This window comes from Diplodia corticola, assembly GCF_001883845.1.
Source record: "Diplodia corticola strain CBS 112549 chromosome Unknown scaffold28, whole genome shotgun sequence".
Taxonomy (NCBI): domain Eukaryota; kingdom Fungi; phylum Ascomycota; class Dothideomycetes; order Botryosphaeriales; family Botryosphaeriaceae; genus Diplodia; species Diplodia corticola.
In genome coordinates, this window is record NW_017971507.1 from 204,390 (window position 1) to 226,679 (window position 22,290).

Below are 22,290 nucleotides of genomic sequence, written 5' to 3' on the forward strand. Positions count from 1 at the left end.
AACTGACAAGCTCCCTAGCCCATTAAAGTTCCTGCCAAGCTTTTCTCGTCCACGCCGATCGGCACGCCTGCACGTTTCAGTCCGGACGTGTCAACCGCCATTGTGGCGCTGCGCGCCCGCCACTGGCACTCGTCGCTTCGTGGCTTCGACTCGTATCCAGCCGGTGGACCGTGTGTATGGATCAACATTGCCGATAACCTCAAAATCTCGCAGAGGCCCACTCAAAACCGTCTTCCAGCCCTTCCGATTCTTCCGCCGCGTCATCCCCGCCTGAGCGGTGAGCCGCAGAACGTCATGGTCACCCTTCGCTCGCACATCACGTCTTCGACTGTCTTCTCCGAACCTTCGGTCCTCAACCCGCCATCTACCTGCTGGTCTCTCCTTGTTCCTATAGCTTTGTACCTCACGTCAATATCATGCTTGTGCCAATTGACTGCGTCCTTTGACTTCTGCCGTCATCCACAATCCTTCCGAGCAGTGTAACACGATAAGAGATGGAGCCGGATCAAGCCAGCAACCCCAGAGAAGGGGAAGGCGATCCTCACCAGCAAGATGCAGTCTCGCCAGCGACAGACGACAACACAAGCCACCCCGAGAGCATAGCTACTGTCCCCACGACCGCTTCCGAAAGATCACGACCAAGGCCGATCCGCAGAAGCTCAACTCTCCCTACCCAGCATCACCGCTTTGATGGCGATGCAGGCCCCAGTGGCCCTTCTCGCCGGAGAGGCCGATCCGTGTCCTATCGCGACCTTGAGAAACCCCCGATCGCGAATCGTCCTTCAATGTCAAAAGAGGAAAGGATTCCGGACATCCCAGAGGAGGTCGGACGCACTTCCTCGAGGCAAAGGGACGACACCTCTTCTCGCGGTTCTCAGCGCAGGAGGAAGAATGACAGCGCCAGCCGACCTCGCGCGTCCACGCTGGCCCGTAGGCCGACCATGCTTGGGAATGTACCGCCATCCGGATTCACGCTTGCCGGACCAGCAGAGCCAGCGCCCCAAACTAACCAGCCGTATGTCGATCCAGGCTATGCCCAACTCAATCCGGCCTACGAGCAGCCGACCAACGCTCGTCCGGTCTGGGGATTGGCTAAACCCCTACCTCGTGTGGTACGCCCTGGAATGGTCCCTACCCCCGGAACTACAACCCCCACCGAGCCCGACAAACCACCAATTGATCCGGATATAGAAAAAGGTAGAGTGGACCAGACCCTCAATCTGGGCAGGATCTCATCCCATCTCAGAGATGCACGTGAGCAGAGGGAAAACAACTTTCTGGAAAGAATGGGCTCGAGGATGTCAACATCGGGTGCGGCACTTCCTATCACGAGAACCGAATCCCGCACCAGCTCCCGCAGGAGGGAAAGCTCGGTAGTTGATCCACCACAGCCTCCGCTGACCCCTCTACCTGAAAACCCCACTACTCCTGGATTGGACGAGCCGCAGGCTTTTCCGTTCCCCACCGATGATCGGCCAAGCCTGGTCGCAAAAGATGAGGATAATTTTGTCCCACACGACAACAGATTTCCTGATGATGCCTCGAGTGCAGCGACGGAATTTGACGATGGTCCGGATTGGGTGGACGAGGATTTAGCTTTGATGCCTATTCGTTCGGCAGAGGAGATCCACAATCATCACACCCACTGGAGCGTGATTAGAACCAGATATCGGGAGGAGTTGGCTGAACTGCTAGCAGTATGCCTGACCCATGTATGCCGAGTGTTGGACGCCTGTTTGCTGACCTTTCACCAGGTAATTGTACAGCTCACGCTTGGCTTCTGCGCCGATCTTGCTTCAACCACATCCGGTGGCGTCAGTGGAGACGCTTTGGCTGCCAATCTGTCCTGGGGCCTTGCAAGCATGATTGGCATTTACGTAGCCGGTGGTATTTCCGGTGCCCATCTCAACCCAGCAATCTCCATAATGCTCTGGATATATCGCGGCTTCCCCCTCCGCAAGGTGCCGCCCTACGTTTTCGTCCAGGTCCTCGGCGCCTTCATAGCCGCACTGATCGCATTCGGCGTCTACAAGTCCCAGATCATCAAGTTCGGCGGCGCCGACCTGGCCGTCAGCGGAACGGCAAACGCCTTCGTGACGGGCCCGCGAAACAGCGACGTCGGCGTCGGCACCGCCTTCTTCACCGAGTTCGTCGCCACCAGCATCCTGGCCGTTGCAGTCCTCGCTCTTGGCGACGACACCAACGCCCCTCCCGGTGCGGGTATGAGCGCCTTCATCATGGGCCTCGTCATCACCGTCGAGAGCAACGCCTTCAGCAACAACACCGGCTGCGCGATGAATCCCTCCCGCGATTTTGGCCCACGGCTTGCTCTTCTCGCCTTGGGGTACGGCAACGCCGGGTTCACAAGCGGGTACTGGCTGTATGGTCCCTGGGCTGCTACGATTTCCGGTGCCATTGTGGGCGGTGCCCTGTACGATATCGCTATTTTCGTCGGTGGTGAGAGCCCCATCAATTATCCGAGGAGTAGGATAAAGAGGGCGCATGTGAAGTGGAGGAGGAAATGGGCAACACGATTGAGGCTCGATAAAGTGCGCAGGCGGAAGGCTGGCCAGGCCCAAGAGAAGGCGTGAAGCGGGGATGTCGAAGTCGGAATGTTAAGGTTTGGGAATCCTGCGAAGTTTTCCTTTTTTTTGTTTTTTTTTTGCACCGCAATTACCTGACCTTTGTGTTGACCTGAGCGCCCTTTCAATTACCCATTTCGGAGTGAAATTCATTTTTGGCTTTTGTCTGTGTAGTGGCACTGATTGGCGGTCAGTCAACGACTCGAACTGATGGGTGTGTGTTGTGCACCACCAGACGTGACTTGCTGATCCATCAGCTCCGCTAAACACTGACTGACCCAGACATACACGAGAAGCCAAAGCCTCCTATCTCGTCGTGGCAGGATCATTCTAACTAAACTGTCTCGTAAGCGGCGGAGTGGCGGCAACAGCAGCGCTGTCGTACTCGAGGAGATGGTCAGCATCAGGGCACACACCTGATACATACGCCCGTCTCACCAGGCCGTCGAACTGTCGCGCAACGCACCGCGCTTCCAAGCATTCCGACGCCAGTGTTCGAACCGGAGGCGGTCGCGGGCGTGCCGGTCTGCAGCACTGGCTTCAAAGCGGTCTGTCTGTTGCGAGTGGTGTATAGTCGAGAAGCAGCTTGAAGCGGTTCCTGAGGTGGAGCCTCGTTGTACTCACGCACATTTACGAATGTGTGGACGATTGTGGAGATGAACGGGATATGGAGGAGAATGTAGTGTTTGGGTGGACTTGCTTGGAATGGAGAACGTATAGCATCAGTCGCGTCTAGACGCTGAAGTGTGGTGGTCCCTTTTCAGCTTTTGCCGGAGGAAACATTAGATCATCATAAACAAGGCAGTTCATGCATGTGTGGTGCCCGTACGCTAAGCAGGCGTGGCGGGATGGTTTCGGTCACGATGTTAGGATACTATGCTCCAGTTTTCAGAGTGATTTCCGGTAGTTTACCTCTGGGGCCACTTGAACGAAGAAATTGTTCTGTCACTTCTCCCGGTCTCACCTCCTGCTCCATGGCATGAATTTCGCGTCACTCATCGTTTTCGGAAAAAATGTATATCAATAAGTCAACCGAGTCAACGCATCAGAACAATCATCCATTTACAGCACAAAAGTATCAAGTATTTACTGAGAAGTAGAGCCGAGGGAACACCTTCTCCTCCCCATCTCCGAGTCCTTTTAATCTCTTTTTCCAACCGCATCGAGTTCGTCACGCCAACGTTCTCAACCAGACCAGACAGCCGGGCCGGGAAGGGTGTAGTTGGTGGGGACGGGGTAGTAGATGTTGATGAGCAGACCGGGGTCGGTGGCGCTGTAGGCGCCGGGCAGGGCGACCTTGGGGCTGGGGCTGCCGCTGCCGCCGTCGGTGACGGTGATCTGGCCGCACGAGATGTAGAACTGGGCGCCGTTGGCGGAGCCGGCGCTGTGCAGCGCGATGTGCTCGACGCGGAAGAGGTAGTCGCCCGAGGGGGTGGACTCGGGGATGGTGACGTTGACCTGGCTCAGGCCTGGAGTTTTGCGGGATGAGGTTAGTTTTCTCAATTGTTGGATGGCTCTCGGTTAGGGAGGGGATGCATCGTGTAGTGTGCAGACGAACCTTGCGAGGGCCAGCCGAGCTCGCCGTTGTTGAACGTCGGGCCCTGGCCGTAGATCTTGAACCAGACGTCGCCGTCGCCCTTGAAGTCGGCGGCGGTGGTTCCGTCGGGAGCCTTGGCCATGTAGAACTGGAGGGTGCCCGGGTGAGAGACATCGGGATCGACGGTGAAGCCGAGGTTGTTGCCGGCCTTGACGGACAGAGTCTCGGTCGTGGGGTTCGAAGAGTCCTCGTAGCAGCGGATGTCGTCGGAGGTGACGTCGGTCACGGGGCCGTGGGAGTAGTGGTTGGTAGTCATGCGGACGTACTTCCAGTCCTCGGTGACCTCGCCCTCGTTGACGAGGGCAGGGAAGGTGTAGTGAGCACTGCTCAGGCTCGCGGCAGCGAGGGTAGCGAGGGTGGTAGAGAACTTCATGTTGACTGTAGTTGGAACGAATGTAAAATGGCTTGTGAATGGTAATGATCGAATCTGAGCTTGTGTCCAGCACTGAAGAGCAAAACAGGATGCGAAGGAGGGTCGCTTTTAAGTCGAAAGGTCTCCAAACGCGACATGGTCGGCATTATCGAGTCCTATCCTTTTCCCCGCCGTCATTTCCCTCTTCGGGCGTTTCTGCTTCACGGTCAGACGTTCCGGCGGCTAAAAGTGGCACTTCACTGCAGAGTGTCCGAAAGCCGAAGGCCGAGCAGGAGACAGCACGCGCCGACCCCTAGTCCCTATACCCTGAGCTAAGCTTTCGTGGCGGCCGTTCGCGATCGAGAACACGCCCATCAGTGACCAGTTCTCCCGTAGCCGATCGTGTGAAACGGGTGCAGCTGGTACGCATAAGATTCGGAACGAAGATCTCAGGATGGAAATGAAACTTCGCCGCGAAATGTGGGGCTTGGCCCTTGCCACCGTTTCAATGCTGTATCAACAGGAGAGTTCGGGACGAGTAGAAGAGGCATGCTATTGGAGACGGGAGTAGGCGAAGCTTTTGTTTAGGGGACATGGGGATGAGGGCTGGACGGGAATAGATGAAGTGTTTCGACGACAGGGATCTCTGACATCAGTGCCGTCGTGCCGCCCGGCATGGCGGCTGTCCTTGCCGGCACTATCGAATTGTATAAAAGCTCTTAAGCGACGCCGTCACGCGCTGCTTCCTGCGTTCCATCTGCCGTATGCGACCTCGAAAGCAGCTGGAGTGGGTTTGGCTGTGATGATGTTGTGGTGTTGAAATATTGGGGAGAGGGGTGTGGGGTAGGGATGCATGGAAAAACCTCGGGGGTGCTCGGTCCTTCGATTTGTCGTGACTGCTTTTGCCGGTCATTTCGCGAAGGATTGCGGCAACCACTTTACACCAGGCACGCAGTTGCTCCTCCAACGCGCCTCCAGTCTCACTGGTTCAACAACATACGTGTCGCAACCTGCTCCCCTGTCCAAGCAACATAACCACAGCAAGAGGTCCGCCGTACCTCCGCCACCCTGAAGAAAGAGCTTGGCTGTGGTTCAATCAAAGAAACCGTGGAATGACTGCAACCGACGCTTCCAACGAGAACGTGCGATGAAAGGGCCTCATCAGTGATGCTGCTTTTCGCTGTTGGACGCATGCCATCTCCTCTCTATTCCTCTGAAATTCCCCTTCAATCGCAGTACACGCAAACGTAGCCCGAATCAATCTTGTATCCGAAAGCTTTGTTGTCGTTAACAAAGACACCTAAACAACCGCCACGACCGATAGCGCCTTCCTCACAGCTCCAACCATCCAAGACTTCCTCACCCACTCACCAGAGTAAGTATAGTACTCCAAGCCAGCTACAGCTATCCTCGTGCCTTTCCCTACGAAGCCCAATCATCAAATCCTACATATTCTTACCATGGCTCTCAGACTCCTCCCCGGGAACCCCTTCAAGCGTATCGGCCGCCCACCCTTCATATTCCACTGGCGTGCGCCCTTCTTCTTCCACATGGCTCCACGCCCAGGTCAAGAGCGCGAAGTCCACCAGGGCGTCCCCATCCGCCCCGACTACGTCTTCGTCCCAAAGGGCGATCCCTACATAACCCGACACTGCCGACAACTAACCAAAGAGACGGGCCAAGACGTCTACGTCGTCGTGGTAAGCAAGCAAGCAAGCCACACACTCTCTCTCTTACCAGCCCCCAACATCCAACGTCCACCCAAAAAAAACCCCCCCCGAGAAACCAAACCCCTCACTTACATTCCCCCTCCACCCACGCAGGACGACCAAACCCGCCGCGGCCGCCCCCGCCCCCTCGGCCTCCGCGTCCCCCGCACCATCCACGCCGCCGTCCTCGCCGCCGACGCCGCCACCAAGTCCGCCCGCCTCGCCGCCACCGCCGCGCGCGACGCCCGCCTCCTCGCCGACGCCCGCGCCGCCCTCGTCCGGCTCTTCCCGCGCGCGCCCCCGCAAGCCGTCGACGCCGTCGTCGAGCACGCGTTTCGCAAGAGGAGCGGACGCGTCGGCAGGGCGGGGGATGTGGATTTAGAGGAGAGGGTGGTGTTGGGGGTGAGGGCGCACGTGAGGCACGAGTGGACGGGGTATGAGGGGTTGTTGAGGGCGGGGGTGGGGAGGGAGGAGGGGAGGAGGAGGGTGGCGGGGAGGGTGGAGGAGGTGGTGGGGGAGTGGCAGGGGAGGGGGACGGCGGAGCGGGTGGTGGCGGGGGAGGGTGAGAGGAGGTTGTCAGTGCGGTTGAAGGGTGGAGGCGATGGACGGGGGGGTGGTGGTGGTGGGAATGTGGAGGAAGTTGCTTGTGACTCGCCGAGGAGGAGTGGGAGGACGGCGGCTGCTGGTAGGGAGAGGAAGGGGAAGGTTGGTCGTGGTGGGGTTAAGAGGGGACTGCGAACGAAGCAGAGGAGGACCGTATCTAAGCCGACGAAGGCGAGAAAGGGGTTAAGGAAGTCGGTGAAGAGGGCCACAACACGCAAGGCCAAGAAAGTGACTCGTGTTCGGTTGGCTGATTGAGAAGGATGTGCTCGATGAATGGATTGGAGGGGGGAATGCTGTATGAATACATGACCTACACAGAACAATGATACCCGATCATAGATCACAACATTGTTTGCCCTACATTTGCGCAATGGCTCTTCTACTGCTACTGATCTATTATACATTGTAGCTCCCTGATGAGCTTGGGGAAAGTCCCTGAATGCAGCCACGGGGGTATCTTGATACGATTTTAGTAAACCCAGAACGCCTGTTGACTCCTTAATGCCTCCTGTATTCCTTCCTGCCTTGACGACCCCCTCAATGCTACTCTTATGAAACCAACCGCAAGGGCTCAAGCTGAAGCCCAGAAGTAGGACGAAGATGGCTTCCTTGACTCCGGTCAGTGTAGACTTCTTCGCTCAGATCACATGGGCATCCTGGACCGCCTTACATAAGAGTGGCTTCCCTGGAGAGTACCCTGATGTTGTTGACGAAAGTCTTGACCATCTCTTCGTAGCACGCGTCGGAACGGCCTTGCTTGGTCCATATGCCCTGCTCGATGAGCTTGTCGGCCATGAGTTCGACCTCCAGTTCGTGGACTTTTTCGTTGGGGCTGTTGGCCTTCCTGACTTGGGTCAAGTCGACCTGCGTGTGCAGATGCTGGTAGCTCACACGGTCCTTCATGCGGCCCGGTTCGTCCGAGGCCTCGAACACGGAAAGATCCTCATCCAGCTGGATTTCAATGTTCACGCTGATGCGGCAGTCGAACGCTTCGCTGGGCGATAGGATGTCGAGGTCGGCGACGCGTACCTTCACGATCTGCGCTTTGATTTCCTTCGTATTCGTATCTCTCGTAACTCGGACGCGTGGTTTGCGCATGCGGCCTTGGCCGTGGAGGTATGGACGCACAGCAGGCGGCAGAGATGAAAGAATGTTTTCGTCGGCCGTGTAGAACTGGTCCGTCTCGCGCAGATGCTTGTAGTGAATCTTCGGGCGGCCACCTCTGAGGGAATCCCCAACGGTCTTGTTGAGGAAGTCGTTCAACGTCTTGTGTTGCGGCTGTAGAATGGAGCGTTAGATGGATATAGCCGCAAAGTGACGGCGGACATACCTCATTCATGAAACTCTCAAATGCAAGCTTCTGGGAAGGGAGAGCGGAGACGGCTTGAGTGAGGATGGGTAGCGTGAAACGCTCGTTGGTGTTCTTGTCCACCAGCGTGCCCAGCTTTCCTTCGATCTCGAGATTGATGCCGGGATGGGAGCCACCGGGCACACCGCCGTGGAGATCATCCCGGTCGACGACCGACTGCCATAAGAAGTCGCAGACCCTCCGCACAACCTCATCATAGGGCTGAACATTGGTGAGGCTTGGCTCTAGACCGCCGCTGGAACCCTCAATGGGGGGAGGCGCGGGCGGCTGTCGGGGCGCGACTTGTACGGGCGGCGGCTGGTGATGCGGCGTAGGCGGCTGCTGTTGTTGTGGCGGGGGCGGCGGGCGCTCGGGTATGTGGGCTTGCCTGATCTCTCCACGCTGCAGCGCGTTCCAATCGAAGCGGCGAGCCCACGGGGGTATCTCCCGGAGTTGCTGAGTTGCGATAGACATGGCCCTAGGGGGTGGTGCGGGGGACGTCTGGGGTGCGGGCGATGTTTTGGACGCGTACGAGGCAGCAGTTGATGGTGGTGTAGGCGAGAGAATGGACGCGACTGAAGCTTGTCGGCCGGTCTTCGGCGTCGCTGGCGGGAGGTTTCCATCGTCGTTAAGCATGCCGCGGAGGTCCATGGTGGTGGGTGTCCAGTTGCGCGTCGGCGCTTCGAGTCGGCTGTGGGATATGCGGCTGAGTCGGTGGAGATGCGGCGATGGGCGCGCGGGAGGTGGTGCTGAGTCGGACGGCACTGGACGCGGGAGCTATGCCTGCGCGCTCACCAGACAAAGCGCCGGGAACGGTGCGGGTCTTGTGGGCGCAACACACAGCCGCTCTGCCGCGGCGCGTGCGAAGATGCCAAACTTGCGTGACCGAGCGCTTGCACCGGTGGTGGTGTAGAATGCAGCCCGCTCGATTGCCCTTGCGCGCGTCGCCGTCAAGTCGCTGCCGGGTGAGGCTGGTGGGCGCTGCTTGGCGGCCGTCGCGCACGAGGTCGCGAAGGTGAGGAAATGCGCAAAAAGGCCGAGACGCTCTTGGGAGGAGAGCGCGCGCGATTCCGGCCAGCGCGAGTGCGATCTGCCATGCGGCGGCCGGGCAGTGGTTCCTGGGGCGTTGCGTAAGCGGCAACCTCTATGGCTGGGTGGCCGCTGGATGACCGAGTCTTGGCTTTGGGGCTTGTGAGCTGCTGGCCGCCTGGCGCAGGTCCGCGTCGTCGAAGCTCCCCATCATCATCAACAACGTCAACCCAACCTCACCACCTCCCATCCTCCATCCAGACCCACCATGACCACCGCCTCCCATCCTGCCAAGCCGACTCCGACCAAACCTTCAGACCAGTCCATCATGGGGGGCTTGACCTCCGCTGCCGGCCTCGTCGGTTTCCTGACCGAGCCGGACAACGACCTCAGGTCGTTTGCCCTCCACCGGTTAAACGAGGAAATCGATCTGCTGTGGCCCGAGGTTGCTGGTTCTGTCGGTCAGATGTGAGTCAAGCACCATGTTCCCGTCTCACCCCAATACATCCGCCCGATGAAGCTCAGCTGTGCTGCGTCGTCGAGCTCTGCCGGCCGCCACCAAGCCAGTCCGCTTGTGCGCTGCTGCACCATGCATCATCGTGCTGACATATCCGTCTTGATAGAGAAGCTCTGTACGAAGATGAGACGTTCCCGGAGAGAGAGCTTGCTGCTCTGGTGGCCGCCAAGGTCTACTATCAGCTACAAGAGTACAACGAGAGCATGGTGTTCGCGCTGGGGGCAGGAAAGCTGTTCAGCTTAGATCACCCTGGCGAGTTCGAGGACACGATAGTTAGTAAGTTTCCAGCTGGGCAGCCCTCATTCAACGAGCTTCGCTGACTGGCTGATGCGAACAGCCAAGTGCATCGACACCTACATCGCTCTGTCCGCCCTGCACAACCCTCCGGCGCCCGCAAGCACAGCAAACCAGCCTCCGCCCCAACTTACGACCGCCTTCCCCGCGAACGCAAACGGTAGCGCAAACACGGCCGCAAGCCTTACCTCGCCGACTACGCCATTCTCACAAACCACCCTTCCCTCCAAGTCTCTGCTCTCCCGCGACGACTCCACGGGTTTTGACCCCTCGGTCCCCGGCGGTGGCAATGCCGGCACCCCCGGCGCACACCCGTCTCCTCTAGCCCTGCCGAGGCCAGTGCAGAAGAATCTGCAGACGGTGATTCGGAGGTTGTTCGAGAGCTGCTACCAGGCTAGCGCATACCAGCAGGTTGTCGGCATCGCTATTGAGGCCAGGAATCTCGACGTTCTGCGCGAGACAATCCTGAGGGCGAGCCAGGATGAGAAGTCGCAGGGCAAGAAGGCTGCCAGCGGTGCTCCGGGCAAGAGTGAGGAGCTCCTGGAGTACATCCTGGACATTTGCATGAACGTTGTTCAGGAGCGCGGTCTTAGGAACGAGGTACGTGAAGACCGGCACATGTTTTGGGCGTGTACTAACCGCTTTTCAGATCCTGAGAATGATCCTGGACCTTCTCAACGAGCTCCCGAGCCCCGATTACTTCTCCATCGCAAAGTGTGTCGTGTACTTGAACCAACATTCGATGGCGTCGAACATGCTTCGCCACCTCGTCGAGCGTGGAGATGCCCACTCTTTGGCCGTTGCATACCAAATCTCTTTCGACCTCTACGACAACAGCTCACAAGAATTCCTCTCCAAGGTGATCGAGGAGCTCCCCGAGGTTGAGGAGGAGGAGAAGAAGGACGAGGCTGGTGGACAGTCGTCTGCCAATGGGGATGCTATGCAGACCGAGTCGGGCGAGGGAACTAGGGAAACGGATGGACTGCTGGCGAATGCGGAGAGCACTCACACTGCGACCATTCCGTCAAGGACAAAGTCGAACCCGGCCACAGAGGAGCAGAAGAAAGCTTTCTCGTCTATTCGCCACATCCTGAAGGGCACCAAGACGATTGAGCTCAACCTGGAGTTCCTCTACAGGAACAACCATGCTGATCGCGCGGTCTTGAACAAGATTCGTGACAGCCTTGAGGCTCGGAATTCCATCTTCCACACGGCCGTCACTTTCGCCAACGCCTTCATGAACTCTGGTACTACCAATGACGGTTTCTTCCGGGATAATCTTGACTGGCTTCAAAAGGCTGTCAACTGGTCCAAGTTCACCGCCACCGCAGCCTTGGGTGTCATTCATCGTGGAAATATCACTCAAGGCCAGAGACTGCTCGACCCTTACCTTCCTAAGGACAGCAGCGTCTCTGGCTCGTCGTACAGCCAGGGCGGTTCTCTGTTCGCCCTGGGCTTGATCTACAGCAACCACGGCACCGATGTGCTCGAGTACCTGTCGACCCAATTCAGGAAAGCCTCGGAGGAAGTGGTGCAGCATGGCGGTGCCCTTGGCCTCGGCGTGGCGGGCATGGCTACCGGTAACGAGGACATCTACGAATCCCTCAAGACTGTTCTCTACACCGACTCTGCCATCAACGGTGAGGCCGTCGGTCTTGCCATGGGTCTCGTCATGCTTGGCACCGGCAACATCAAGGCTCTGGAGGACATGATTCAGTACGCCCACGACACTCAGCACGAGAAGATTGTACGAGGTCTGGCCATTGGCATGGCTCTTATCATGTATGGCCGCCAGGAGGCTGCCGATGAGCTCATCAACGGTCTCCTTGAGGATCCTGACCCGACCCTGAGGTACGGCGGTATCATGACCATTGCCCTCGCTTACTGCGGCACCAGCAGCAACAAGGCCGTCCGCAAGTTGCTTCACGTCGCTGTCAGTGATGTCAGTGATGACGTCCGCAGGGTTGCCGTGATGAGTCTGGGGTTCGTTCTATTCAGAAAGCCGGGCGCTGTCCCTCGGATGGTCGAGCTCCTCGCCGAGTCCTACAACCCTCACGTGCGGTACGGCGCAACCATGGCCCTCGGTATTGCTTGTGCCGGTACCGGCCTACACGAGGCCATTGACCTTCTTGAGCCCATGATGAAGGATTCCACCGACTTCGTCCGCCAGGGTGCTCTCATCTCCCTCGCGATGATCATGGTCCAGCAGAACGAATCGATGAACCCCAAGGTGGCAACGATCCGCAAGACTCTCCAGAAGGTCGTGGGTGATCGCCACGAGGATGCCATGGCAAAGTTCGGTGCCGCTATTGCCCTTGGTATCATCGATGCCGGTGGTCGCAACTGTACCATTGGTCTGCAGACCCAGACCGGCAACTTGAACATGACCGCCATCGTCGGCATGGCTGTCTTCACCCAGTACTGGTACTGGTTCCCGTTGACCCACTTCCTCTCCCTCAGCTTCACCCCCACCGCGATCATTGGCGTCGACCAAGAACTCGAAATCCCCAGCTTCAAGTTCTACAGCGCAACCAGGCCAAGCATGTTCGACTACCCGCCGGAAGTGGAGGTCAAGACTGAAGAGGCACCGGAGAAGATCAAGACGGCGGTGCTGTCGACCACTGCCCAAGCCAAGCGTCGCAAGATGGTCAAGGAGAGGCAACAACGCCGGGAGAGCATGGATGTGGACCCGACCCCGGCCACACCCAAGGCTTCGGCCGATGACGACAAGATGGAGACCGATGAGGACACAAAGAAGGACGAGAAGAAGGAGGGTGAGAAGGAGGGCACTCCGTCTGCGGAAGGTGGAAAGAAGAAGGTCGAGAAGGAGAAGGTCGGCTACGAGCTTGAGAACATGTCGAGGGTCCTACCGGCACAGCTGAAGTACATCAGCTTCCCTGGCGAGCGCTACGTGCCTGTCAAGAAGGTATGTTGCACGTACACTTTATCTTGTTACCACGCTAACCCCATCTGCAGGCTACCGGAGGTGTCATCCTTGTGACAGACACGAGGCCCTCGGATCCCAAAGAGCTTCTCGAGCTGAAGGTCAAGAAGGCCGCCACCACTCCTGCGCCCGGCGCGCCCGGCCACAGTCTTCAGGACCGCGTCGAGGATGCCTACAGCTCGCGCGACATCGGTGCTGGTTCCACTACCGGCGCCGCAGAGGCCGCCGGCGTTCTCACCGCCGTGGATGAGGATGAGGACGGCGAGGAGGCGGAGGCACCCCATGATTTCGAGTACTACTCTGACGGTGGCGACGAGTAGAGAGCTGAAAACCCGATTGCTTACTCCTTGTACATCATCACAATCGGGTGCTGTGTTAGGGAGCGGCTTTTCTTTCTCCTTTCGCATGGAAATGGATTACTAGTTCTCAAGAGCTGTTTTCGGCCCCATCATCTGGGGGTGAGTGTAGCTCGACATCCTCCTGACAAACATGGTAGGGCGGTAATTACGTACGTGTGCACGAGCGGTGAAAGGGGGGATTAGGGATGGTTTTGGGGTTTTTACAAAGACGGTAAGCCAATGGCACTGGCTGGCGCAGAAAAAAACAATCAAACCAAGCCTGGGGAACGAGCTCGAACGAATAAAGAGAAATTACAGTTTCCTTTTCCGTTTTCTTCTTCTTCTCTGGGTGATAGACTTGGGCGCGCGTCTCTGATGGTTGCTTTTTGTGAGTTCTTCAGAAGGGCTTTCCGAGTGGGATCCGACTTCCCGCGAGGCGGGCAGGTGGGCAGGAGGGAGTTGTAGTGTATACTATGCATTTTGAATTGAAGCGATGATTTTGCAACTGTTATTCATGGCTCCTTCACCTGGCCGTGCGTCCCGTAACTTGTCCCTGACCACATTTATCGATGATGATGACGATGCCGCACCAACGCCATTGCTTCGAGCTCTCTCCCTCTCTTTCTCCTTCAAATCACGCCAGAGACTCGCCCGCTCGGTCTATCGATGCTAAATGCACATCCTCCTTTCTGGTACCGTATCAGACGCCCAGCTCTCCGCCACCCAAAGCCATCAATCCTCGTCCGATCCTCGCCCCGTCCCGCCCTCACTCTCGTTCCCAAACGGCCAACTTCCGCCGCCGGCGAAGAAGGCGAGGATGGCGGGGCGGGGCGGCAGCAGAGGCGGGGTGTTCTCGTAGCGGGCAGCTGCGTCTTCGGGAGTAGCGGATCACTCACACAGCCAGCGCGGCGCGGAAAGAAGTCGGGAACCAAGCGAGATGCCGGATATTTGCGCGGTCGTAGTCGAAACGGAAGCGCGTGTGTCATGGGGAGGGAGTCTTGGACCGGAAGGCTCCGATTCCTTTGACCTTCTGGCGGCTCGAACTTGGCATTGCTGATGGAACGCGTCCTGACGTTTGTTCCCTGACCACTGCTTGGTAAGCTCGTCGTACAAACTCGGTAGGTCCGACGATGGGTGTCTCGTGCAGATGTTCCTCGGGAGCCACCGGAGTTGCGAGCGGTAGGCATGTCGGCGGTTAAAGCGTAGCTATACCTAGTCCGGAAGAGAACGACGTAGAGGAGGAGGAAACGGTGCCATGAAAAGGTCGCGCGAACACACGTTGGCGTTTCGAGACCAGCGGCGCGACCAGACCAACCGCACCTTGAACTCCTTGGTTTGCGTTGCCTGTTGTGTTGCGGTGCAAATTTTACTTTTCTTTTCTTTTTTTTTTCTTTTGGTATTTCGCAACTCATGCCGCCGCCGCCGACAACGACGCCACCGGCGCCGGCGCCCACGGCGTCTCTTCACATTCGACCTTGGTGATGTAGCGGCCGGGCACGACGACGAGGCCGACGTAGCGGCTCGACAGCGGCAGCTGGATGGAGGGGTCGCCGGAGGACGCGATCGCGGCGCGGATGGCGGCGTCGCTGGGGGGTCGGTATTCGTGGGTGAGGCCGAGGATGATGTTGCGGTCCTTTGTGTTTGGGGGGGAGGCGCGTTAGTTGTTGTTGTGTTGGCGTTGGTTGGGAGGGGGGGGACGGTTGTTACTTTGTCGGTGCATTTCATTTGCCCGATGAACATGCGTTTGTCGGTGACGTGGATGCGGAGGTTGCGGCCGATGAACTGGGTCAGGTAGGTGATTGCTTGGGTGGTGGATACGGCGGGTGATGGTGGTGCGGCGGTTGCGGGGGCGGGAGCGGGCGTGGTGAGCGGCGCTACTGCTGCTGCGGCTTCGGCGGTCGTTGCCATGGTTGGTTTGTTGCGTCGGGGAAGTGTTGGTGTGTGTGTTGATTTGGTGGTGGTAAAGCTGTGGAAAGCTTGGACGGCGGGGAAGCGCCGCCGTGGGTGGTGCGGGAGGCGGCAACGATTTTTGCCAGATACTACCTGCTCGTGCACCCGCACGTCGCTCGAGCAAACATCACTTCCCTGAAATTTTTATTTCTGTGCCAATCTCACATTTCCAACGCAAGTATACTGGTTCCGTGTGCCTGATCATGCTATAAATACCGCCAATACCTTGAAATTTGCGTCCACGTATTGGACCAATGAGATCCGGGTCTTAAATTGTAAATTAACATGAGCAAGCACAACTGCGTGTCTTTCAGCAATGCTCGATGTCTAAAGTAAAGAGCTTTTCTCAACTACAAAAACGATGGACGTGGGTGCTCCCGTGTTTATGGCCGGTCGAAGTGAAGGGGAAGAAGACTCATATTTAACGCTTCTTCCATACGAGTGAAAGTTAGTTGACTAAGAGCCTGAAAAAGTATAAGGATATATATATTAGGAATAGGGTTTTCACCAAAAGTCCTTTTTGTCTGGGAAAGTAAAGTCGCTATCGATCGCCGTTCGGGTTGAAGCCATGCGTTATGATAGAAGGTTGGAATAACAAGATGCGCAGGACCACTACGCTGGCGGAACGAGATTGCCTAATTTGGCATGACAGCAAACAGTAAGACCCTCTTCACGTGACGTCACCGGCTTGCTCACGGGGATCGTGTTGGAAGCCGTTGCTTCCTTCCCAAAAAGGCAGTCACCAGGGCCCTATAAATTCCAGGAACATCGCGCTGTTCAGACCTTTTCTTCCGACACCACACAACTCCCAACCTAAAGCAACCTAAAGCAATCTTTGAGCAACCCTTCCAGCGTCCCGTACCGAGCACCATTGCGAATATGGCGAACCCGCTGCTGCCCACCGACGAGCGCCTGGTCCTCTCCACCGGCGCTCGCGACTCCGCCATCGCTGACGCGCCGAGCTCACTCGCTCTGCTTGGCAACCGCGTCGACAAACTCCTCTGCAAGCCGCATCTGCTGTCTTACAAGAAGGAGCTTGTCGTCACTGGAGGTTGGCATTTCTCGACGGACACGATGGAGGCGCTGCAGTCCATGTACAGCCAGATGGACCTTGAGGACGCCGTCGACACTGAGGCGGACGAGCCGATGCGCTCGGGCGATCTCACTCGCGCCCGCTCACAAAGCAGCGCCGCTCAGAAGGCAACCCCGGAGAAGCATGACATTGAGTGGTCCCTGGCCATCAACCTTATCAAGTCGATCCTTGCTAAGATTGAGGGTCTGAACTCCCTTGAGTAAGTAGATCCTTGCTAACTTCCGAGAGCCAGTTGACTACATCAGGTGGGAAACCGATCTTCCCTTCTTCAAGGACATCTGGGCCGTCATCCCGGAAAACATCGAGAACTTGAGCATCAACGTCTTCGTCCCGGATCCTCAAGACCGCCACGAGTATGCTCCGCATCCGGAGTACTTCACCAAGGACGACCTCACCTACTTGAAGAACTTCAAGAACCTGAAGCGTCTCCGTGTCTACAACATGCCGGAGTCCTTCCAGTCTGTCATCTGGGAGACGGTTTGGAAGAACGCCAACCTCGACACCCTGGAGCTTGGCATGCGCTACAACCCGATCACCCGCGACCCTGACAATGGCAACAACCCGATGCCGGCTATCGATCACTCTTGGAAGTACAACCCCGAGCGCGAAATGGCTCAGAAGTACCGGTATGTGTGCGCACCTTTTGCTTTGTGTCTGCGACTGATTGCATATAGCGGCTACGAGGGATCCGGCAACCTTCACCACACGCATGGCTATGGTGAGTACCTTGATGGAGTCGCCATCAGCAAGGCTCGCAACGTGGCCATGGAATCGATGGGCCTCTCAATGGACGACCTCAAGGCGATGCCCTTGACCACTCTTCGACTCGATGGCTTTGTGGTTGACGATACGTCTTTCGCCAAGTACTTCGACGGACTGCAGAAGATCGTCTTCACACACAAGTGTGTTGACGCTGGCTTGGTCTTGCCCAAGTCTCTCCAGGGAAAGACAGTCATCTACAAGCGTGAGAGTAGTGTGAGTGAGCTGGTGGTGGGAAGTGAGATCGAGGTCGAGGCTGAGGTGATGGGCAAGGCTTCTGCCTAAGATAAACACTCATGTCAATGGAAGCGTTACGCGGGATCATGTACGCATGATCTGACATGGTGTCAAAGACGGATTCATGGATGGACTGGACTAGACTTGGGAACGGAGCTCTGGTTCACACATTTTAGCAGTAACGGGTCAACGGAATAGACTGTAAATGGTGTAATCTCGCTCGAAGTGACTCCAAATCATGAGCCGAGAGGCCATTGCTACAAGTAGTGCAGTGAGGTGTATGGAGGTGCTAATCTACCCATTACTCTGTACCGACATTCAGCCAATCGGCTTCGAGAAGTCACTGGACAGCCCGCTAAAGCGGAAGCACACGACAGATTCTTGGAGCGTGGGGGTCGACATGATGAAGTGCGGCGAAGGCGGTGCGAGGTGTCGATTACCCATCTTTTGGGCCCATGAAAGTCTCGAACGCGGTATCTGGGTCAGACACATTACCTTTACGCCAGATCAGCAACAGCAGGAAGCATGAAGTCGAAGCACATGGGCGCTCTTGACTGAGACTCGAAAGAGTGAAACGTGTAGAGAGAGTGGTTGTGGAGTTGGGCCGCCGGGGCTTGGAGCGGCCAGGTACCCGGCCGAGGCAGCGTCATCGATCTGTGGTCGGGGTCTCACGTTTCCTCATCTCCGTCACAACCTTAACTCTAGTCAAACTTCACCTCCGAAATGGCCGACGAGGGGCCTGAAACGGCCTTGTCCAGGTACCGCTACAAGTTTCTCTTCGGCGCATGGCTGCTGGTCACCGGCGCCGCCTTCCTGCGCGTTTCCCGGCAGCCCTACCACTCGCGCCTCAAGTCGGAGCAGTACGAAACCATTTTCAAGGGCACCTCTCTCGCCGCAGTGCTTGCCGGAATCGGGCTGAGCGGGGGCTCGAACAGGCGGCGAAGCGAGGCAGCCTCTGATGCGACGCGGTGAGAGACGCAGGCGGATGCCACCTCGCAACCCCGCGCGCAGAGCCCCAGGCCGGTGAGGGCGTATTGATTCCGCACCACTTCCAGCCAACGCCGCCTGTGAGCCGCACCAGGTCACCGTCCGCGGAACAAAACAGAAGTGGAGACGATCCTACAATACGAGCCGGCATCTCGGTCCGCGACCTGCCCAATTGGCCCGCTCGCCTTGTGCAAACCGGCCAAGCAGAAGCGTGCTTCGCCGTAGGATGACCAGGAAGATGCGGGGAAACGGCGCGCTCTTGACCCCCCAGTCAATCCACAAGTCACCAGGGCCTCCCCTACAGGACAAGGCATGCAAGACATGCCGAGACATTACAGCCGTATATAAGGCAATGCCAGAGGCCGCTCGTTTCCCAGCTCGCTGTCCGCGCCGGGTCTTTGGTCCTCTTCAGGCTGACTCCACAACTATTATTTTGTTCGCAACAGCCCGACAGCCATGCTGCTTGACCCGCTGCTGCTGGTTGCCGCTTTGGGCACCGCTTGCGCTGCAGGCACCATCTCACCCCGCCAGAGCCCGGCCGCCGCCGACAGCTGCCCAGGATATACCGCCTCGAATGTCGTCGACGCGGGCACCACTCTCACAGCTGACTTGAGCCTGGCGGGTGCGCCATGCAATGCTTACGGCGATGACCTCACCGATCTCAAGCTTACTGTCGAGTACCAGACCGGTAAGTACGCGTCTCCTGCACTTTCAGCTGGCCTTTGACCCCAGCAAAAGTATGTTGTAAGAAACAAGTCGGGCGGCGAGTGTTTGCATGGTGGTGATTGGCTGGGGTGGAGGCATTTCCGTCTACACGTCACACAGGGACGTGACAAGAAGCTTGCCACTGCATTGTGCTTGTTTCAAATCAACGCCTCTTGCCCATCGTGTGCAGCCTTGCAACATTTCAGAACAAGCATACGGATTAGACTCGCGGCTTTATCCGAAACACTTACTGACGCGCGAGACGCCAACACAGCCAATCGCCTCCATGTGCAAATCTACGATGCGGCAGAGAGCGTCTACCAGGTGCCGGAATCCGTTCTTCCGCGACCTACAGCTGGCAACGGCTCCCTCCCGGCTTCCAGCGCTGCAGTCAGGTTCAAGTGGGTGCAAGAGCCGTTTTCGTTCTCAGTCGTCCGCACGGCGACCAACGAAACCCTCTTCGATACTGCTGACTCACCCCTGATCTTTGAATCTCAGTACCTGAGGCTGCGTACCAAACTGCCCACTGAGCCTAATATCTACGGCTGGGGTGAACATAGTGACCCGTTCCGCTTGAACACCACAAATTACACCCACACAATTTGGAATCGCGACTCGTACGGCGTTCCACCGGGGGGCAACTTGTACGGCGCGCATCCAGTCTACTACGACCACAGGGGCTCTTCCGGTACCCATGGCGTCTTCTTGCTGAACTCGGATGGAATTGAGGTCAAGATCAATAAGACGGAATCAGATGGCCAATACCTGGAGATCAACACGCTGGGTGGCATCTTCGACTTCTATTTCCTCGCAGGCCCTTCTCCAAAGGATGTCAGCAAACAATACGCCGAGATCGTGGGACTGCCCGCAATGCAAGCCTACTGGGCCTTTGGCTTTCACCAGTGCAGATACGGATACCGGGACGTGTATGAAGTTGCCGAAGTAGTCGCCAACTACTCGCTCGCGGGCATTCCTTTGGAGACCATGTGGACTGACATCGACTACATGGATCTCCGCAAAGTCTTCACCCTCGACCCAGCGCGCTTCCCGCTGCCCAAGGTCCGCGAGTTGGTCGACCACCTTCATGCCCATCAGCAGCACTACGTCGTCATGGTTGATCCGGCCGTTGCTTATCGCAACAACACGGCCTATGAAAACGGAGCTTCCCAAGACGTTTTTCTCAAGGCTTCCAATGGCTCTTACTTCCTTGGTGTGGTCTGGCCTGGCCCAGCGGTGTTCCCAGACTGGTTCCATCCCAACACTCAGCCGTACTGGAACAGCGAGTTTGCAGACTTCTTCAGCGCCGAGAGCGGTGTGGACATTGACGCTCTATGGATAGACATGAACGAAGCAGCAAACTTTTGCAACTGGCCCTGCTCAGACCCGTATGGGTACGCGGAGGCGAATGACCAGCCACCGGACCCACCCCCAGTTCGACCCAACAGTGGCCGGCCTATTCCCGGCTTTCCCGACGACTTCCAACCTGCCGGGGTCTCTCCTCCGGACAGGATGATGTTCAGGCGTCAGACGTCCGGGACAAAGACTGGTCTTCCAGGAAGGGAGCTTGTAGACCCGCCATATCAGATCAACAACCTTGCTGGCTCGCTCTCAAACAAAACAGTCTCCACAAACGTGATCCACTACAACGGTTTGGCCGAGTACGACACTCACAATCTGTACGGCACCATGATGTCGACTGCTAGCAGGATCGCCATGGAGAACCGCCGGCCTGGCCGACGGCCTCTGATCATCACACGCAGCACTTTCGCCGGTGCCGGTAAGGACGTGGGGCACTGGCTGGGCGACAACCTGTCCGAATGGGAACAATACAGGTGAGACGAGCCGTCGGAAACGGGGAAGCCGGGCTAACAGTGCGTAGGTTCTCCATTGGCCAGCTGCTCCAGTTCGCGGCACTCTACCAGCTGCCAATGGTCGGATCTGACGTTTGCGGCTTCGGCTCCAACACGACGGAGACTTTGTGCGCTCGGTGGGCGTTGCTGGGAGCATTCTCGACGTTCTACAGGAACCACAACGAGCAGGGTGCAATTTCCCAAGAGTTCTACCGGTGGCCGCTCGTAGCTGAGGCAGCAAAGACGGCCATCAACACACGCTACCAGCTGCTCGACTACCTCTACACGGCATTCCACCGGCAGACGCAGACGGGCGAGCCTGCACTCAACCCGCTGTTCTTCTTGTACCCGGAAGATGCAAACACATTCGGCATCGACCTGCAGTACTTTTACGGCGACTCCATCCTCGTCAGCCCGGTGACGGAGGAGAACGTCACGACAGTCGACGTCTACCTGCCCGACGACGTCTTTTACGACTTCTGGACGGGCGACACGGTCAGAGGCAACGGCTCGTACGTCACGCTGGCCGACGTGCCGTACACGACGATTCCGCTGCACATCAGAGGCGGCAGCATCGTGCCGCTGCGCGCATCGTCGGCCAACACGACGACGGAGCTCCGCAAGCAGAACTTCACGCTGCTGATCGCGCCGGGGTTGGACGGCACGGCTAGCGGCCGGCTGTACCTGGACGACGGCGACGCGGTCGAGCAGGCGGCGACGTCGGAGATCGTGTTCACGTACGACGGGCGGACGCTGGGGCTGGGCGGCACGTTTGGCTACAGCTCGGGGGCGGTGATTAGCGGGGTGCGGGTGCTGGGCGGGAACAACAGCAGCTCGAGGGTCATGGCGGCACAAAGAGAGCTGGCCATCGGGCTGGATGCACCGGCAGAGGTGGGCTTGTAGTAGTCGGGTAGGCAGGAAACAGGGAATGCAGTGGTGTCGGGTGAGCGGGCAGCGCGGCCCTTGATACGCTTGTTTTTGCTGCCCGTGACTTGCAGGCCAGGGCGGGGAGCTTCTCCCGGCCAATGGCGGGCGTGGATGTGACTTGGCCGTGGCTGAGATGCTTGCGGCTGCAGTAGTGACTGGCGGCACGGCTGGTCGCTAGCCCGTTCATTGTGCTGCCCGTTCGGGCCATGGCGCGTCGGCGCGTGTCTGGCGCGGAGGCTCCTCGATCACGATCAAGGAAAGCCCACGGTCCTTTCAAGCGGCCCGCAAGCATGCGAGACAGCTGGGTTGTGTCACGCTCGCGCTGTGCGGCGGCCGGGGTGCGCGCTGCTCGGTCGCCCAGAAGGGCGCAGGCCCCGGTCCCTAGCTGCTGCTCGACAAACACCTGAACTACTACAACACCCGCGCCCTCCTCCGCCCATCCCGCAACGCCTCCTTGCTTCGCCGCCCG

General features: G+C 57.9%; 8 protein-coding genes across 8 annotated transcripts; 5 read left to right on the forward strand and 3 right to left on the reverse strand.

The window, feature by feature from the left end:
- Positions 1 to 494: 494 nt before the first annotated feature.
- On the forward strand, positions 495 to 2,591 carry BKCO1_2800064 (aquaporin-like protein; the record flags this gene model as incomplete). Its single annotated transcript, XM_020273715.1, has 2 exons — positions 495 to 1,697; positions 1,755 to 2,591. 2 exons carry the CDS (start codon positions 495 to 497, stop codon positions 2,589 to 2,591), a joined length of 2,040 nt encoding a protein of 679 aa, XP_020129980.1.
- Positions 2,592 to 3,767: 1,176 nt separating this feature from the next.
- Positions 3,768 to 4,552, reverse strand: BKCO1_2800065 (glycoside hydrolase family 61 protein; the record flags this gene model as incomplete). Its single annotated transcript, XM_020273716.1, has 2 exons — positions 3,768 to 4,051; positions 4,141 to 4,552. The coding sequence occupies 2 exons, from the start codon at positions 4,550 to 4,552 to the stop codon at positions 3,768 to 3,770; spliced, it is 696 nt and encodes a 231-aa protein (XP_020129972.1).
- Positions 4,553 to 5,991: 1,439 nt separating this feature from the next.
- On the forward strand, positions 5,992 to 7,098 carry BKCO1_2800066 (alanine and arginine rich protein; the record flags this gene model as incomplete). Its single annotated transcript, XM_020273717.1, has 1 exon — positions 5,992 to 7,098. One exon carries the CDS (start codon positions 5,992 to 5,994, stop codon positions 7,096 to 7,098), a length of 1,107 nt encoding a protein of 368 aa, XP_020129979.1.
- A 411-nt stretch (positions 7,099 to 7,509) lies between these two features.
- BKCO1_2800067 (mrna capping nucleoside-triphosphatase) lies at positions 7,510 to 8,842 on the reverse strand (the record flags this gene model as incomplete). Its single annotated transcript, XM_020273718.1, has 2 exons — positions 7,510 to 8,121; positions 8,174 to 8,842. 2 exons carry the CDS (start codon positions 8,840 to 8,842, stop codon positions 7,510 to 7,512), a joined length of 1,281 nt encoding a protein of 426 aa, XP_020129978.1.
- A 646-nt stretch (positions 8,843 to 9,488) lies between these two features.
- Positions 9,489 to 13,295, forward strand: BKCO1_2800068 (26s proteasome regulatory subunit rpn2; the record flags this gene model as incomplete). Its single annotated transcript, XM_020273719.1, has 5 exons — positions 9,489 to 9,688; positions 9,844 to 10,013; positions 10,075 to 10,631; positions 10,681 to 12,957; positions 13,008 to 13,295. 5 exons carry the CDS (start codon positions 9,489 to 9,491, stop codon positions 13,293 to 13,295), a joined length of 3,492 nt encoding a protein of 1,163 aa, XP_020129977.1.
- A 1,426-nt stretch (positions 13,296 to 14,721) lies between these two features.
- On the reverse strand, positions 14,722 to 15,221 carry BKCO1_2800069 (lsm domain-containing protein; the record flags this gene model as incomplete). Its single annotated transcript, XM_020273720.1, has 2 exons — positions 14,722 to 14,946; positions 15,021 to 15,221. 2 exons carry the CDS (start codon positions 15,219 to 15,221, stop codon positions 14,722 to 14,724), a joined length of 426 nt encoding a protein of 141 aa, XP_020129976.1.
- Positions 15,222 to 16,142: 921 nt separating this feature from the next.
- Positions 16,143 to 17,400, forward strand: BKCO1_2800070 (uncharacterized protein; the record flags this gene model as incomplete). The annotated part of the gene is made up of 3 exons (XM_020273722.1): positions 16,143 to 16,555; positions 16,602 to 16,982; positions 17,031 to 17,400. 3 exons carry the CDS (start codon positions 16,143 to 16,145, stop codon positions 17,398 to 17,400), a joined length of 1,164 nt encoding a protein of 387 aa, XP_020129916.1.
- A 675-nt stretch (positions 17,401 to 18,075) lies between these two features.
- BKCO1_2800071 (alpha-glucosidase) lies at positions 18,076 to 21,797 on the forward strand (the record flags this gene model as incomplete). Its single annotated transcript, XM_020273723.1, has 4 exons — positions 18,076 to 18,320; positions 18,786 to 19,027; positions 19,319 to 20,876; positions 20,924 to 21,797. 4 exons carry the CDS (start codon positions 18,076 to 18,078, stop codon positions 21,795 to 21,797), a joined length of 2,919 nt encoding a protein of 972 aa, XP_020129917.1.
- Between the last annotated feature and the right edge of the window lie 493 nt (positions 21,798 to 22,290).